General features: G+C 48.2%; 1 protein-coding gene across 1 annotated transcript in view; it reads left to right on the top strand.

The window, feature by feature from the left end:
• The first annotated feature begins 932 nt into the window (after positions 1-932).
• The window catches only part of FA2H (fatty acid 2-hydroxylase), a 49,171-nt gene continuing 34,205 nt past the window's right edge, over positions 933-15,898 (top strand). The window contains exon 1 of the mRNA XM_028534724.2: positions 933-1,309. Coding sequence (XP_028390525.1) covers positions 1,040-1,309 — 270 coding nt within the window. The 5' untranslated portion in view covers positions 933-1,039. The remainder of the gene's footprint in view (positions 1,310-15,898) is intronic.

Genomic DNA, 15,898 nt, shown 5'->3' with positions numbered 1-15,898 from the left:
CCTCAGTGCTCTCCTTGCGGGGGGCAGACCAGAGTGAGGCAAGTGAGGCAGTCTCTCTGGGTCCAAAACCTTAGGGCATGTCAAAACAAACAAACAAACAAACCTCAGTACTCAATATAAAGAATATTTTAATGCAACATTTTAAATATTCAAATGCAAAAAATCCATGATGAACAAAATCCCTAAACTTTATGCATTAAAACAAGATCCCACCCTTCACTTTCATCATCCTGCCTCACCTCACTAGTCCCAGTTCCAATAAAACTTTATTTACAGAAAGAAATAAGTGGCCAGCCTGCAGGCTGTTGTTTGCCAATATGATTTTTTTTAAAAATTCTTTATATTATATATGTATATATATATAATTGTGGTGAAATATACATAATATAAAAGTTACCATTTTAACCATTTTTAAATTTATAGTTAAATGGCGTTAAGTACATTCATATTGTGCAACAATATGATTTTTAAAATATTACATGAAAATGTTATACATTGTAATTACTGAGTCTGGAGCCTCACCCGCCTTAATCTAGCCCTCCCCATGCCTCCGTCCTCCCTGCCCTCTCCTGGAGCCTGAGGTGGTAAAACTGAAAGTTTCTCTCATAAAGCAACAGCAGAAGAGTTATTCCAGGGGCGATCAGGCCACAGAGGGTGTCAGTCCAGAGAGCCACGAGAGACAGGAAGACTTGTTCCGTCTGCATCCGGCCGCCCCCTTGGCTTTCCTCCTGAGACCACACACACCTGGCGGGCGTGCCCTCTACCTGTCCAGGGCCACCTGGCGGGCGGCTGGCGGCGGGCAGCTCCAGGCCCGCCCCGCTCCAGTGTGCCAGGCTTCCTGCGGGCCAATGGGGATGACGGTCCCTCCAGGCTCGCGCAGAGTCCCGCGGAATAGCCAATGGGAGCGCAGCATGCAAATGAGCAGGTGCGGTGGCGGCCGGCCGGTTCGGGCGGCCGCTGCTAAGGGGATGTTAGAGGCGCGCTGGGCGGCTGCCGAGCAGACGCCCGGACTACGAGTGGTGAGCCCCGGTCTTCGGCCATGGTCCCCGCTCCGCCCCCCGCCGCCTCCTTCTCACCCGCCGAGGTCCAGCAACGACTGGCGGCCGGCGCTTGCTGGGTCCGCTGCGGGGCCCGCCTCTACGACCTCACGGGTTTCTTGCGGCAGCACCCGGGGGGCGAGCAGCTGCTGCGGGCGCGGGCTGGCCAGGACGTTAGTGCCGACCTAGACGGGCCGCCGCACCGACACTCGGCCAATGCGCGCCGCTGGCTGGAGCAGTACTATGTGGGCGAGCTTCAAGGAGACCCTCAGGTACAGCGGAGCCCGGGGTCACGGACCCCTCCCCATTAATTCCTCCTCCTCCAACTCTCCACTCTCCTCAAGCCCCGTTTACCTGCCCTCTAGGAAGACTCAAGGTGATAGCCTCCGTCCTCACCTCCGCTTCTCCTCACTCCAGCAAGCAAGTCCATGCCCACTCCCACCCCCCACCTCCTCACCAGGAGTTTGCCGTTCCTCTCCCAGCCTTAACCATGACCCTCTCTATCGGGTACTTCTCCCACCACCCAAGTTACTCCCTCCTTCCTGTTTGTTCTTTCTGCAGCCTCTGCCATCTGACAGCTTGGATCACCTTTTCTCAGCCCCTCACCTGCCCAGTTTTTCCTTCCCGTTCCCTTATTGGCCTTTCCCTGTTTGCAACTGCTGTTTATTTCTGTTTGAATAATAGCTTCCAAGCTTACTTGTCCTCCCTTCCCCATCTCAGCCTACGCCGGCTCCTAAAGGGCACAGATCAGTCACCCTACTCAGCTAGTCTGGATTTCCTGGTGTTACCCTAGTCTTGCTCTAGGGTTCCTCTGGGTGGGTGGAAAGGTCAAGGCAGTGGCTTGAGTGGACTGTGTCATCCCACCCCTCAAACCTCCCTTCATTCTCGTCTTGCCTGCTGGCTCGGGTGTCCAAAAGGGTGAAATGACAGGGCTAAGCCAGTTTTGCTGGGGAGAAGGGATTAGCACTTTGTGCCGCATGCTGCTGTGCAGTACAGGTTCATGATGGTAATTAAGCCTCTAACTGAGCGTGGGGTAGGTTTTATTATCCCTGTTTTTGGATGTGGAAACTGAGGCTTTGGGTGGCTCTGTAATTTGCACAAGGTCAAAGAGCTAAGTAGTGGGAAAGCCAAGTGTATCTGATTCTAGAACCGATGCTGCCTCCGTCCCAAGGATCTTTGGGCATGGGAGGTAGCTCCTATCCATAGAACTCCAGGCAGGTCAGACAGGGGGTCAGACTGAACCCTTGGACCCTCCCCAGGCCAGGCTTTAGGACTGGTGTCAGTGGGGCCATCATGCTTGGGTATAAACCAATAGGTGTTCCCTCTTTCTAGCTCTTGCTTTCAAGATGTCCCTAGCAAGTGCTTTTACATCTTTGGTTGAAAGCACTTGCCTCTCACTCTTGCAGGTGGCTCCTCATTAGGCCATGATGCCTAATTCTTTCATCACTCACTCACTTAATCCCTTAATGGCTGGCAGCACTGAGCTAGGTACTGGGGAGGCACCAATGGACAAACCAATGCCAGTCTTTGTGGAGCTAACACACTAATGAGGAGGAGGGGGAATGTACTAATTACACAGTAATTATTTAATTATCTAGTGCCATCAGAGAATGGATCTGGAGGGGAGATTCAAGGCGAGCTTCCTTGAGAAAGGGACATTTACTCTGAGAGGTAATCAATGGATAGGGCTTAGCCAGGTGAAGTATGGTAGGGAAAGCGTTCCAGCCAAGGGAACAGCACGTGTAAAGTCTCTGAAGGGTAAGGGCTTGGCACAATCAAGGGACAGAAATAAAACCACTGTGACCAGAGGAGACAGGCAAGAAGACAGAAGTGGGTGGAGGCCAGAGATCAGCTGGGGCCAGTTCTCCTAGGTTGTGGTCAATATTTGGAACTTGATTTTAAGAACAGTGTGAAGCCAGGGAAGGGGTTTAAGCATGGGTGTGGCATGGTCAGATTTGCATCTTTGGAAGAAATTTGAGCGGCAGTGCTGAGAGGGAATAGAGGGAGCCCAAGTAAGTGTGAGGAGACAAGGTAGGAGGCTGCCGCACAGCCTGATGCAAGAGGTGATGGTGGCCGCCACTGTGGTGTCTCTGAGTGAGGGGAGAGAAGGGTTGAATTTGGGAGACTTTCTATAGGTACAGTAACAAGAACCAGAATTCTGCAGTGGGAGCCCAACTTATTATTGGAATTTGATGTTTGGTGTCAGGTCATGCTGAAGGGGCAGGTTTAGTCACAGACACAGCAAAAGCTGAGTGCAGGAAATGAGAGGTTGGGACCAGAATACCAGAGACTTTCAGACTTGTGATGGCTTGTGGGAGCCATGCTACGTTGTAATTGTGTCCTATAAACAGGAGCCTTAGCGTGTGGCTTCTCATCCCTCTACCGTCGTGAGCATCACTCCTGGCCAGCTGCCTTGGATGGCTCTACCTCCCAGCTCTGCTGAGCAGACATTATTCTGGTTCGATTTTGCTTTGCTTTGTGGCTCTCAAGGGTTGCACTCAGAGAATACTAAGACCAGATTTGCTTCCTACCCCTGCACTTGCCCCAAAAGTCCTGCTGTGGCCATGTTGCAGGCATCCTTATACTGATCCCCAATCTGAGGAGATGGGGAAAAACCCGGAAACTATCAACACACAAACCTGTGGTTCGAACTTGACCAATGGCCACAGACCCAGTACTCCAGTTACCTGTCAGTGTCTGTCTACACGTGTCTATTCTAGAACCTAGTATAGGTGTTACAGGAAGAACTCCCAGAAACTGGGTTCTTCTCAGCGACGTGGTAAAGAATTACAGGACAGTGAGCCTACTAGCGTGCAAGCAAAATTTATTAATGCTAAGTTCTCATAGGAAAGCAAAGCAAGGGTGGCTAGAGCAGGGGTGGCAAAAGTGGGATGGCCAGAGGCCGGGTGACCAAAAGAGAGGCAAAGACCCCCTTTTGGCCAGAAGCTGGGTGGCCAGGACTGCCCCCCCCTCCATGTGGCAAAAAAGCCAAGGGGCCAAGAGAAGAGAGAGAGTCCTTTGTCCTGAGGACTTATATAGTTGTCACGGCAGGGGTGAAGAAGCTACATATTGATTGACAGGTAAAGGTGGTGCAAGCTTTCCTGGGGAGACATGACTACCCAAATGTAGGTATGAGGGAGGGTCTGTTAGCCCAAATCCTTATCCTGTTCCAGGCTCTATTTGTTCATTTGCATACGTAATGGGAGGCAGGCAGTTACCCAAAGCTGTTCATGGGCCCTTTCTTTGGGCGCTGTAGACCCCGCCTTTTTCCCCCTTCCAGGCCTTGGGATGAGTATACAGTCTCAGGGTTTTCCTTTTCCCCCGTTAGTGGAGATGATACACATAGATTTTCAAGGCTCCCCATCTCCTGAACTATCATAGTTTCACCTGCTGTTTGGAATGCCTGGCAGCCTTATCAAACCAGGCTCAGGATTACTGGGTCAACATGTGAGCTTTTGCTTTTAGCCTCCTGTATTAAGTACTTTGTTAGATTGCAATGGGGAGGCCCCGCCTTTATTGCCCCTCTGGCCACTCATCCCCTAGGGTTGTCTTTAAATTGAGGGAGAGAGGCCATCAGGGGAGAAATGTGGAGTGGGGTATCCTTTCAGAGAGAAGCCCTCTTCTTAAGGCCTGAGTGGAGACAAGACATTTCTGTTCTCTCTCGCAACCCCCTTGCTCCTTCTCCACCTCCCTTCTCTCCTCCTGCTGGAACAAGAGATTAGAGACCAGCTGCCAGAATGTAAGAACCAGAGGGGATCTGGATGGGGAAGGGGCGTGTCCTGAACCCACTCTGTTGTTTAGGGTTCTTTCCTGAATGGTGACCGGCCCCCCAGGGGATCTTTGGAGGGGAGCCTCCTGGAGCTCTATGAAATTTCCAGGGAGAAGGACTGGCTCCATTGGTTTCCCCTGTTCCCTACTTTGCCACACCCCTTTGTGCACACACTTACACACACATTTACACTCACACGAAGGCACATACACAAAACAAGTCAAACCCGTTCGAGCCAGCATACTGTGGGGATAAGACAAGGTCTGCTGTCGCCATGGCCTTGGGACTTGAGGAAGCCGAGCTGCCCCCCTTGAGTAAGTGAGAGAGCAACAGCTGAGCAGGGAAGCGAGGCCCCCTTCCCACCCTGGCCCTCGAGGGCCAGTAGGGTCCAGCTCCTCACGCCAAGCTTAGGTAAGAGCAATGTTTCAATGGCAGCTCACATTGTTAGTGGGGCATGAAGTTCATTTATTGAGCTGAAACCAGCATTTTAAATGAAGAGAGAAATAGGAAAGGAAAGAACTTTGGGTCCAAACCTCCCAAGGCCATAGGTATTGTTTTCCAGACTTGAGTCATCCATGAATCAGTCCCTGTTTTTTTTGAATTGGCATACCACTTGAACTATTCTGTTTACTATTCATCTTTAATGAGATTCGCCTTTTATTTTACCATTCAGTCACTCTAGGCAATAATACCAGGGAATCCACAGATTTTACGTGCACTTTAAAATAAATATTGAAATATTAAAATAAGAAATGCTCATCCTCATACCCCTGAAGTCATCCAGTGGGTGCCATCAGTGGGGTATGTATCGCACTCTGGAGGACACACGGAGCAGAGCTTCTTAATCCTGGCGTGCGTGGATCAATTTCTGGCACTGATGGAAGAAATGAAATTGGGTATCGAAAGGCAAAATTGTGCCTTTTTCCAGGGAGAGAGCTACAGCTTTCATCACAGTCCATCCAGAATCCTTCCCTCCCCATAAACATGCCACCGAGAGGATAGTTCCCGTGAAAGGACGCTCACCCGTCCCCACCTCTCACACAGACCCCGAGAGGTCTCCTGTGCACCAACCAACACCTGACCGTGCCCTGAATGAAGCCCTCTGTTTGGGAGGACCCTGGAGGAAGGCAGGCCTCGGTTCCTCAGCCACTGCTGTGGATGTCACCCTGAGGTCTAAATGTCTCTGGCTGCCATGTCCTAATCCCACAGGGTGCATCTACATCCGAGTGGATGAGAAGTACACAGATTCTGCCACACGGGGTCTGGCCATCCCGAGCGTCAGAGTTTGAGTAATTCAGTGGGGATGGATGATCGGGAGGAAATCTAAGCGCAGTAAGACTCGGGGTTCCCGCCCCAGCTCGGGCTCCAGAACGCCTTGAACACAGCCCAACTTGGAAAGCTTGTTTGAGCTGGGAATTCAGGTTTTAAAAATTATGCTTAGAGGACTTTGGCAAATTGCCCCGCCTGCAGAGCACTGTGGATGTCAGAAGTCTGCTAACTGAAGGGGGTTGAGATCCACTTCACCTACGAGAGGGCTTCCCCATTGAGCCTTCCTGGCCAATCAGCAACCATCATCCTTTGGTACCTGCCAGGGACTTCATGCTCTGGCTTGCTGTGGTGCCAGGCTAGACTTACCTGGAGGGTGAACCTAGGGCCAGCTGGTAGAGTGTCCAGGGACCCAGCGCACTGTGGCTCCGTGTGACACCAGGGTAAACACACGTTTCAGGAGTTCTCTCTGGTGTCACTTCAGAATTCAGTGAGTAAAGGGGCTTCAAGACCCAAACTGGGGGGATGATCAGCAGTGAGGACTCGGAGAGAAATAAAAAGACACAAACAGGAATCCCAGAAACACCTGAGAGTCATCATCTTTGGGACCATTCCCAGGAAAGAACCCACACTGACACCTGCACGGCCTCCCTCCTTAGCCCTTTCCGTGTTTATTTTTCTTATGACACACACTCATCGCTGGTCTGCGTGCTGTCTTTGCTCATCAAGACAGACAGGTGACAAACACGCTGCTCTCCTGGAACTGATCCGGGTGCGGGGACCGCCCTTGCCGGAGTCGTGGGGACCTTCACCTCACTAAACCCCGAGGGCAGTTCTCGCCTCATCTCACCCGGCCTGGCAGCCACACTTGACATGGTGGCCACTGCCCCCTCCTTGATACACTTTCCTTACTTGGCTCCTGGATACCACACCCTTTTGGTTTTCCACCTGCCCTAGTGCTCTATTGCTGTTCTAACAAATTATCACAAAGTCAGTGACTTAAAGAACCCAAATGTCTCCTCTTATGGTTTGGGAGGTCAGAAGTAAAAACTGGGTTGGCAGAGCAGCCCTCCTTCTGCAGGCTCCGGGGAGACTCTGTGTCCTGGCCCTTCCCCGCTTGGAGAGGCTGCTCGTTTTCCTTGGCTTGCGGCCCCGGCCGGCAACCGCATGGCTCGAACCTCCGCTCTCACGTCCGTTACTTCTTCTCCGACTCTGACTGTCCTGCCTCCATCTTTGACTTTTAAGGACCCTTGTGGGTACACTGAGCCTACTCGGATAATGCAGGATAACCTCCCTATCTCAAGGCCCTTAACTTACATTTGCAAAGTCTCTCCTGCTGTGTAAGCTGACAGATTCCCAGATTCCAGGGATTGAGACATAGACTTTGGAGGGGGTGCATTATTTCACCTCCCACGCCAGCTGTACCCCTGGTCATTACTTCTCAGTCTCCATTGCATGTTTCTCTTGCTCTTCATTTCCCAAAAAAGTGCACAAAGCTGAAACGGAATCACACAGTGTGTACTCCACTGTACAGCTTCTTTCCCTCGGTGCTATGTCTGAGAGATTCTGTGTTTTCCTTCCTCTTAACAGCACCTGTCTCAATTGCCTGCTCTGTTCTAGACAATCCACAGGTTATAGAAGGGGGGAAATATGTAATAGCTAGAGAAAAGCAGAGCCCATGGATTAGACAGACCACATGCTAATCCCCACAAGCCTTCTTAGTCTCCCCTGCAGAACATCTCTCCACTCCCACCCGGTTTTGGCCAGAGCCCCATTATGCTCAGTATTGCAGTGGCCTCCTGGGCAGGTCTCACCCTGCCAGTGCTTCCTGCACCTCATTGCCTGTGAACTTTTCTAAAGAGAACTCGGTTATGTTCCAGCAGTATTCCCAAGTCTTCAGTGGCTCCCCATTGCCACATCCTTTGAGTCCAGTTCAAATGCTACTTTTTCCACAGATCCTCTCCTTACCTCCCCATTTGGAATTGGTTTTTCTCCTTCTCCCAAACTCTCATAGCACTTTGCCTGTACCGACATTATAGCATTCATAAATGTTCTTCCTCATTTACTGTATTTTCACTATTTGTCTTACCTTCTCTACTAAAATCTAAACTCTCTACAGACTAGAATTGTCTGATTCATCTGGATTTCTCTAGGACACACTAACACACTGGTGCATGCCAGGAGGAGCTAATAAGTGTTTGAATAAATGAATTATGAATGCTTAGAAAACAGATATGTGCATAATTGAGGAAGAAAGTGGTAACATCAGCACACACACGACACTTCTAGAATTAGAATTTTAAAATCTTCTAGTTTCTTTTTTGTTAGCTGAAAGGGTTGGGAGTTGATGGGAATGCTGGGAGGCTGTCAGCTGAGTCTGACTTTCTGCCTTTGCCCTTGGTTATTTGCAGCCAGAGGGAGTTGGCAAAACATGCCGTGCCAGCCTGCTGCAGTTCACTGTGGGCCATGAGCCCCCTGCAAGGGCAGAAGCGAAGTTAACAGGGATAGAACAGGGGTCCCCAACCTCCGGGCCTGTTATGAACTGGACCGCACAGCAGGAGGTGAGCTTGAATGTAATTCGCTTGAATCATCCCGAAACCACCCCCCGACCCCAGTCCGTGGAAAAATCATTTTCCACAAAACCAGTCCCTGGTGCCAAAAAGTTTGGGGACCGCCGCTGCAGAAAATGCCGAGTGAGAACCCTCATTGCTCTCAGAGCTGCAAGCAGTCCCCGTGTGGCCGTCCGGGTCTGGATGCCATACACAGGCAGGACCCAGGCTGCCTGGATTTGCAGCTCTGTTCACTCTTCCCTGTGTTTTTTCATGAGAATGTCTCTAGATCGTGCAGTCTCAGAACAGACCCTTCTTATCTAACTGCCACTCGCCTGAGATGGGCAGGAGACTTCTCGGTCCGTCTCCCCACCTGCCCTGGCTCCCCAATGGAAAGAGAGCCTGGTCGGGAAGATAATATTGGAGAACAGCAGACCTGCTGCTAGCAACACTCATTCAGTGTGTCATCAAGAAACAGGAACCTCATGCTCAGGATTTTTTGTTATGAAGCTTTGCCCCCAAACATAATTATCCAAATTCTTTGTTTTCTTACCTTGGTAGCATATTGCAACATATTTAAGTAGTGGTGCCAGATAAGCAAATTTGGGTGGATTTGTTTTAGTATATTTGAACTACAATGCATTTCGAATGCCCTAAAGTCCTGTTGGAGGAAAACGAATAGCCAGAAGTTCTGTTGACACAAATCCATGTGACTGCACACTTGGAGTGAATCACGCAATCTGTACAAACTCCATTGGCAATTACCAAAGTGAATTAGTTAGAATTGCCCATTTAAAAGGAAGATTTTAAAAGGAGCCAAATTGTAGTTTTTTACATTCTTCTGTGCACTGTAGAATCTTTTAAACATTGCTTATTATTGCATGATGTTCAGACTTCCATTGGAAAATGGAATCAGAGTATTATGGGATCTCCAGGAATGGCCAGTTTTAGTTTTATAAGTTCCAAATGTTAACAGCCCATGATAACACTTAGTTGCTAATACATAGTCCCTAGTCTTATGTAATAATGGAAGTCTATGAAATGGGCATCATTTACCCCCAAATAGCTCAAATTTTTAAGTCAGTTCGAGGCCCACACTGGGACACAGGCTGCCATGGAGGAAGGAGGAGCACCTGTACTGGGCTGTTTGCTCCCACAGTCCTGTGTCTATTCCTTGTAAGCCAAGGAAAAGGCCAGACCGACCTGGTTTAGTGGTTGCATTCTCTCATCCCAGGCAAGGCCCTCTGGAGCCCCATATGTTGTGACTTCTGCAAGTTAGTTGTTGTAGTTATTCCTTGAGTCTAAGTAGAAAAGTCCTTGACTCGTAGGATTAAAGATCACTTAAAATGAATCTACTTTAAATGAAGACCAAAATGTTATAGAAAATGGGGCAGGAGTTGGGATAAGGAAATTGATTATCTTCAAAAACAAAACTAAAACATATCTTTTTAGTTTATTTTAACTTGGCAGCAAAATTTAGATGGCAATTACATGCCCATTCATAACCTGAGCAAATCATGAATCAATTACTGTTTTTGTGCACCTGTGTGGTTTTTTCATAAAACTGTAGGGAAGCACAACATTCTCAATGTCTCATTGGCTGTTCATAGCATGATCATAAAGAGGGCCATTTTAGCAAGAGTATTTAAGGGCTAAGGATCTTTTTTCGATCCTTTAACAAACAGGTCATTGTTTTTCAAAGGGTCTCATCCTTTGTTTATTGCCTGTATATTCGTGTTACCTTTGCCAGATCCTTATTTGGCAATGGAGTTGTGAGTAAAACAGATTGCTGTCACTTTCACTGAGTTCATAACATTGTCTGTATTTTTGTTAGGGTTTTCAATTTTACTTCACAGTCAGTTTGCATTTTGTTGCATTGATAGTGGCCCCTACCATTACTTTGCCTCAGTGGACTGAGGAGCCACGGGGGTCAGTGTTGAGTAGGAGTGAGTAGTCAGTGCATGTTAACGTGATTTTTGCTGTCCCGTACAGCTTGTGTCCTCAGAGGCATGGATCCAAGGACACTTGGATAGCAGTGATCCCTGTGCAACTAGTAGTTACACACCTAAGTCCGTATAGCAGTTTACATTTCTAAAGTATTTCCCCACAGATTTTTATTTCGAACCCGTAAAATAAGTGGGTAGATGTCAGTTCTCCCATTTCATAGGTGAGAAAACAGTAGCGCTCAAAGACCCTGGAGGGCAGGTCTCCAGGTGTCCGGTATTTCCACTGCACACCCACTAGGTTTGAGTCTTAGGCATGAGATTATACCATGGGGATCTTTTTTCTTATTGACTTATAATCACTCTTTATATATTAAGGATATTTTTATATTTTTTCCATCATATGTATTACCATTTGTCCTCTAGTTTTCACTTGTCTTTTGATTTGCTTAATATTTTTTCTCCATTTAAACCCTTAAATTTTCCATGTAGAAAACGATATCATTTCATCATTCTTAGAAAGACCACCTCTACTTTAAGATTTTATAGATAAAAAATCTTAGTATCCTGCTAATTTTATGCTCAATGTTTTGTTGTTTGTTTTTGCTTAAATGTTTTACCTAACCTATAATTTTTTTTGGTATAAGGAACAAAATAGACATTATTTTAGGTTTATATTTTTCCAAATGACCAACTGTTTATCCTGGTAGATTTATGGAATAATCTATCTTTTCCCACTGATTTAAAAAACATTTTCAGACATCAATTATTCACAGATATATTTTAGTCTATTTATGGACCCTATTCTTTACCAATGAAATTACTCATTTTTTAAATTAGGTTTTGGTCATTAGGTGTTTTTCCTCCCCCTGTTCCATCCGAGCCAGGACGCTGCTCCACCTGCTCCATCAGAGAAAGTAAAGGGCAGGGCAGGAGCTGAGTCATTTCTGGGCCATGTTGCCAGCCTTGGGGAAACACAGTGAGTCTGACTGGCAGGGGCTGAGGCTGCTGGCATGCCCTGACCCTGAGCTTGTGTGGCTGGAACAGGGAGGAAGCAGCTCAGGGAAGCCCACGCAGGCGACAGGCCCCAGCCAGCAAGCTCATGGGAGGGTCTGAAGTGGGTGTCCAGGCGGTCGTGGAATGGTAGGGATTTCAGTGGGGAATGCAGGGATGGGGAGGGCTGTGGAGGGAGCGTCTGAAAGCAGTCTTGCTGCTGGAACCCAGCAGGCTGGTGGGTCCTGTGTACCTTTCCTGCACTGTGTCCACAGCCTGTGGCTGGGAGAGGGGCCACAGGTCAAGTTCTCTGGGTGTGTGAACAGCCAGCGGCTAAGAGAACAGGGAAGCCACCGTGTTTGCTAATAGGGAATCTGGCACCTCCCTTGCAAAGTCCTGTAAATCTCCAACTTCTTGTCTCTCTGGCCAAGGTAACTGCATACTTGCCTCTCAACTTCCTTTTGTCATAATCGAATGAGCAGCTTAGTAAAACAGATTCCTGGGGCTTTCTGGCATGGTGAAAATGTTCTACATCTTGATTTGGGCATTGGCTACAAGGAGACATATAATTGTCAAAATGTAGCAAACTATACACTTAAGACGGGTAATTTTTATGATATGAAAGTTATACCCATTTTTAATGGAAGCAAACAAATTTAATACATACTAGTAATCACTCTTAAGGATATACCCTCAAGATTGCAGGAGTTAGATGTTGATATACACAAATCTTTAAGGATTTCTTTTAAAAAATAGTAGAATATGAATGCTAGAATCTATGTATTGGGGATACAGGTATTCCAGGTGAGATTCTTTCAGCTTGACTATATGTTTAAATGTTTCCATAATAAAATGATGGAAAAAATACCATCTAGCTACACTGTGGACATCACTCAGAGGTATGTTCTCAAAGGATGAGTGGAAAAATAAAATAAAGCAAAGTGGCCGCACGCGAATGCTTTGTGCAACAAGGCATCACATTTCTGGTGATGCTGTATTAGTTTCCTAGAGCAGCTGTAAACAAAGCACGAGGAACTGACGGGCTTGAAACAACAGAAATCTACTCCCTCCAGGTCAGGAGTCTAGAGGTCTGAGACCAAGCTGTCTGCAGGGTTGGTTCCTCCTGGCGGCTCTGAGGGAGAGTCTGTTCCTTGCTTCTGGTGGGGCCAGCAGTCCTTGGCTTGTAGATACAGCACTTCAGCGTCTGCCTCCATCTCCACAAAGGTGCCCCAGAGGACTGTGTGGTATTTCAGAAACACGACTTCAGTGGTGATGGAGATTCCAGTCCTGAAGACTTGTGAAAAGTCTGATATTTCATTTGAGTGGAAAAACCCACATGTCACTAAATTAAATAATTAATTAGAATAAGGACTTATATATTATAATTATATATGTATAAATAGATTTTTGGGAACCTCTCCAAACCTATAAAAGCAGAATCTCTGGAAGCAAAACCCAGACACCGGTATTTTTAACCAGCACTCTGAGGGACCCGTCAGCATCATCCAGATACGACCCACTATTCCAGGAGACGGGGCAGAGGGCAACTGGAGATGGGGAAACTGGAGGCACTGAAGGTGACTCTGTGGGCGGATCTCTTGGGATCACTAAAGATCAGTGTCCCCAGATGGCGCAGAGCAGGTGTGCTGTGGACAGCGAATGGGTAGCCCACCCTGTCCCCCCACCCCAACACCCCTGAGAGAGGAGGAGCTGGGACCTGCACTCCGAGGCAGTGCCCTGGGTCTGGCTCTGCAGCTCATTGGCTGTGTGACCTTGCATGAGTCATTAACCTCTCCCAGTCTTGGTTTCCCGCTTCCCTGCAGGGTTTTGTGTGGCTGCAATGAGATCATGTGAGATCTGCAAAACAGAACATGTGGATTAAACTGAAGCAGGGTGATTACAAGCCCCCTCAGCCCCAGCTTCTGCCAAGAAAAGGTCGATTCCTGTTAGGTAGTGAGGAGGGATGTTTTCAGAACCTGGTTGCTAAGTGCTCAGACCTTCTTGGGCAAGCAGTGGAGCTGGGCAGTGGGGACTTTCCAGTCTCTCAGAGTTGCCCCTTCCACCAGTCTGGGTGGGCAAGGTCTGTGTTGACTTGCTGCCCTCATTCCATCTTCACCTGGACAGGTGCAGCCCTGAGGATGCTTACCCTGGTCAGGGACGGACAGTCTCCAAAGATGAGGCCGTCAGAGTCCCTGCGTGGAGCCAGGGGCATGCAGGGCTGCCCCCTTTGCCCCACTGGTCCTTCCCCTATTCAACCACAAACATAGTGGACATCTCTTCATGCCCAGACTGCTCTTGGTGCTGGGGGCAAAGACAATTGGTCCCTGCCCTCATGGGTCATTCCTGCCAGTGAAGGGAGGGAGAGAGATGGGACAGCTATAGGTGGTGGCGAGAGTTACAACAGAATATATTATATATCGTCTGTGTATACATGTTACATATAACAGAATAGGTCATAGATTTCAGAGCAGGGGGCTGTGACAGGGTGGCAGCTGCAGCTTCTAATGAGGGGGACCAGAGAAGGCTTCTTCTAATGGATAAGAAGGAGCTGACATAAGAAGAACTGGGTTAAAAAAATAAAACCATTCCAGGCAGAGGGAACGACAAATGCAAAGGCCCTGGGGTGTGACATCAGGACTCCAAAAGGAGGCTCTGTACTGTTGGAGCATCGCGGGTTTGTGGGAGCATGGTGTGGGATGAAGCGTGCAGGTAAGCTGTGGCAGGGCTCCTGGGCCATTGTAGGGGGCTTTAGATTTTATTCTGAGAACAGATTGGAGGGTTTTGAGTGGAAGACTGACAAAGTTAATCTATGTTTCATGAGTTCATTCTGGCTGCTGTGTGGAGGGCACATTGAAGGGGATGGAGAGTGGGAGCAGGAAGAGAGCGAAGAGGCCATTACTGTTGTCCAGGTGGCAGTAGCCTGGATGGGTGGCCTGGCTACCCATCGGGAAGAAAAAAGTGGATTGAGATTGGGAATGTCTTGGAGGTGGAACCATGAGAACTTGCCGATGGGTTAGATGGCGGGAGTAAGGGAAAGGGATGTTGAATGTGATGTCAAGGCTTTGACCTGAGCGACAGGGCTGTTTGGTTTATGGAAGTGATGAATGCTGGATTGGGAGCCCAGGTTTGGAACGGGACAGTTCACCGGGGCCACACTGGGTCTGAGATGCCAAGGAAAAACCCAGATAGAGATTTCAAATTGTAGTTGAGTATATGAATCTAGAGCTATGCTTTCCAATATGTTAGCTACTGGCCACATGCAGCTATTCAAATTGAATTAAAATTATTAAATGAAATAAAAATTTCGTTCCCGAGACACACCAGCCACGTTCCCAGTGCTCAGCAGACACGCGAGGCTGGTGGCTACTGATCGGGTGACACAGATACGAGTGTGTCCGTCCTCGCAGAGATTTCTGTTGGCCAGTGGTGATGGCGAGCTGTGGCCCAGGGTCACAAAGCGTTTCTCTCTCAGATAGTGGCACCCTAATCGGGTGGCTCTGGTCCGGGAAGCTGGTGTCCCTGTGTCACTCACATCATTCACAATGATTCTTTCTTTTCCTCTCTGCTTGACCACACCAGATTGTGCATTCAGTGATGTCTGGGGCCTGTGGCCGTGTCAGAGGGGCACTGACCACCCAGAGGGACGCTCGCCCTGGGGTTGGTCAAGGACGTCATCTCCTTGAAGCGCCATTACAGTGACGAGTATAGACATGGTGTGCGATGAGGAGGGAACATGGGGTACAGGCGTAGCTCATGAGGAGACCCCAGTTCGAGGGCTCACTGTGCAAAAGTGTCTAGTTTCATAAGTGTGCAGTGGGGCTGGAAGTTGTCAGGTTAAATGAGCGTGGGAATGAAGGCACAGGCTTGGAGTCCAGCAGTCTTGTCTTCTAGAACGAACCATGCTGCTGAGACCAGCCAGTCAGCTCTGGGAACAGAAACATCCTCAGCTATCAATGGGAGAAGATGCCACGTCTTGGCAGGGGGAGAGGGAACGGAGTGAGCCCATATTTCTGAACCAGCACAAAGAATGAGTAGGTGTCTGATGGGCTGTTCTGTTGTTATTATTGTTGTGTTTCCAGAGCAGTTTAGTGACTCCTGTTGTTTTTGACTATAGAGTCATTTGCCACTTTGTAAACAGTGATGAAAACAATTATTTTTCTTTTTTAAATTATTAGAGTATAAAAGGAAAATTTAGAAATATTGTTTCTGGAATAGTAATATATGAGGTCATTTGTAAATCAGTGCTCTTGTTTTCCCTTAAAAATGTTTTTTTGCCCTTTGCAACAGCATGGATGGACCTGGAGAACATTATGCTAAGTGAAATAAGCCAGTCAGAGAAAG

Source organism: Phyllostomus discolor, chromosome 12 (genome assembly GCF_004126475.2).
Source record: "Phyllostomus discolor isolate MPI-MPIP mPhyDis1 chromosome 12, mPhyDis1.pri.v3, whole genome shotgun sequence".
Lineage (NCBI taxonomy): Eukaryota > Metazoa > Chordata > Mammalia > Chiroptera > Phyllostomidae > Phyllostomus > Phyllostomus discolor.
The sequence above is the reverse complement of the archived record's forward strand: the minus strand, read 5'-3'. Positions and strand labels throughout refer to the sequence as shown.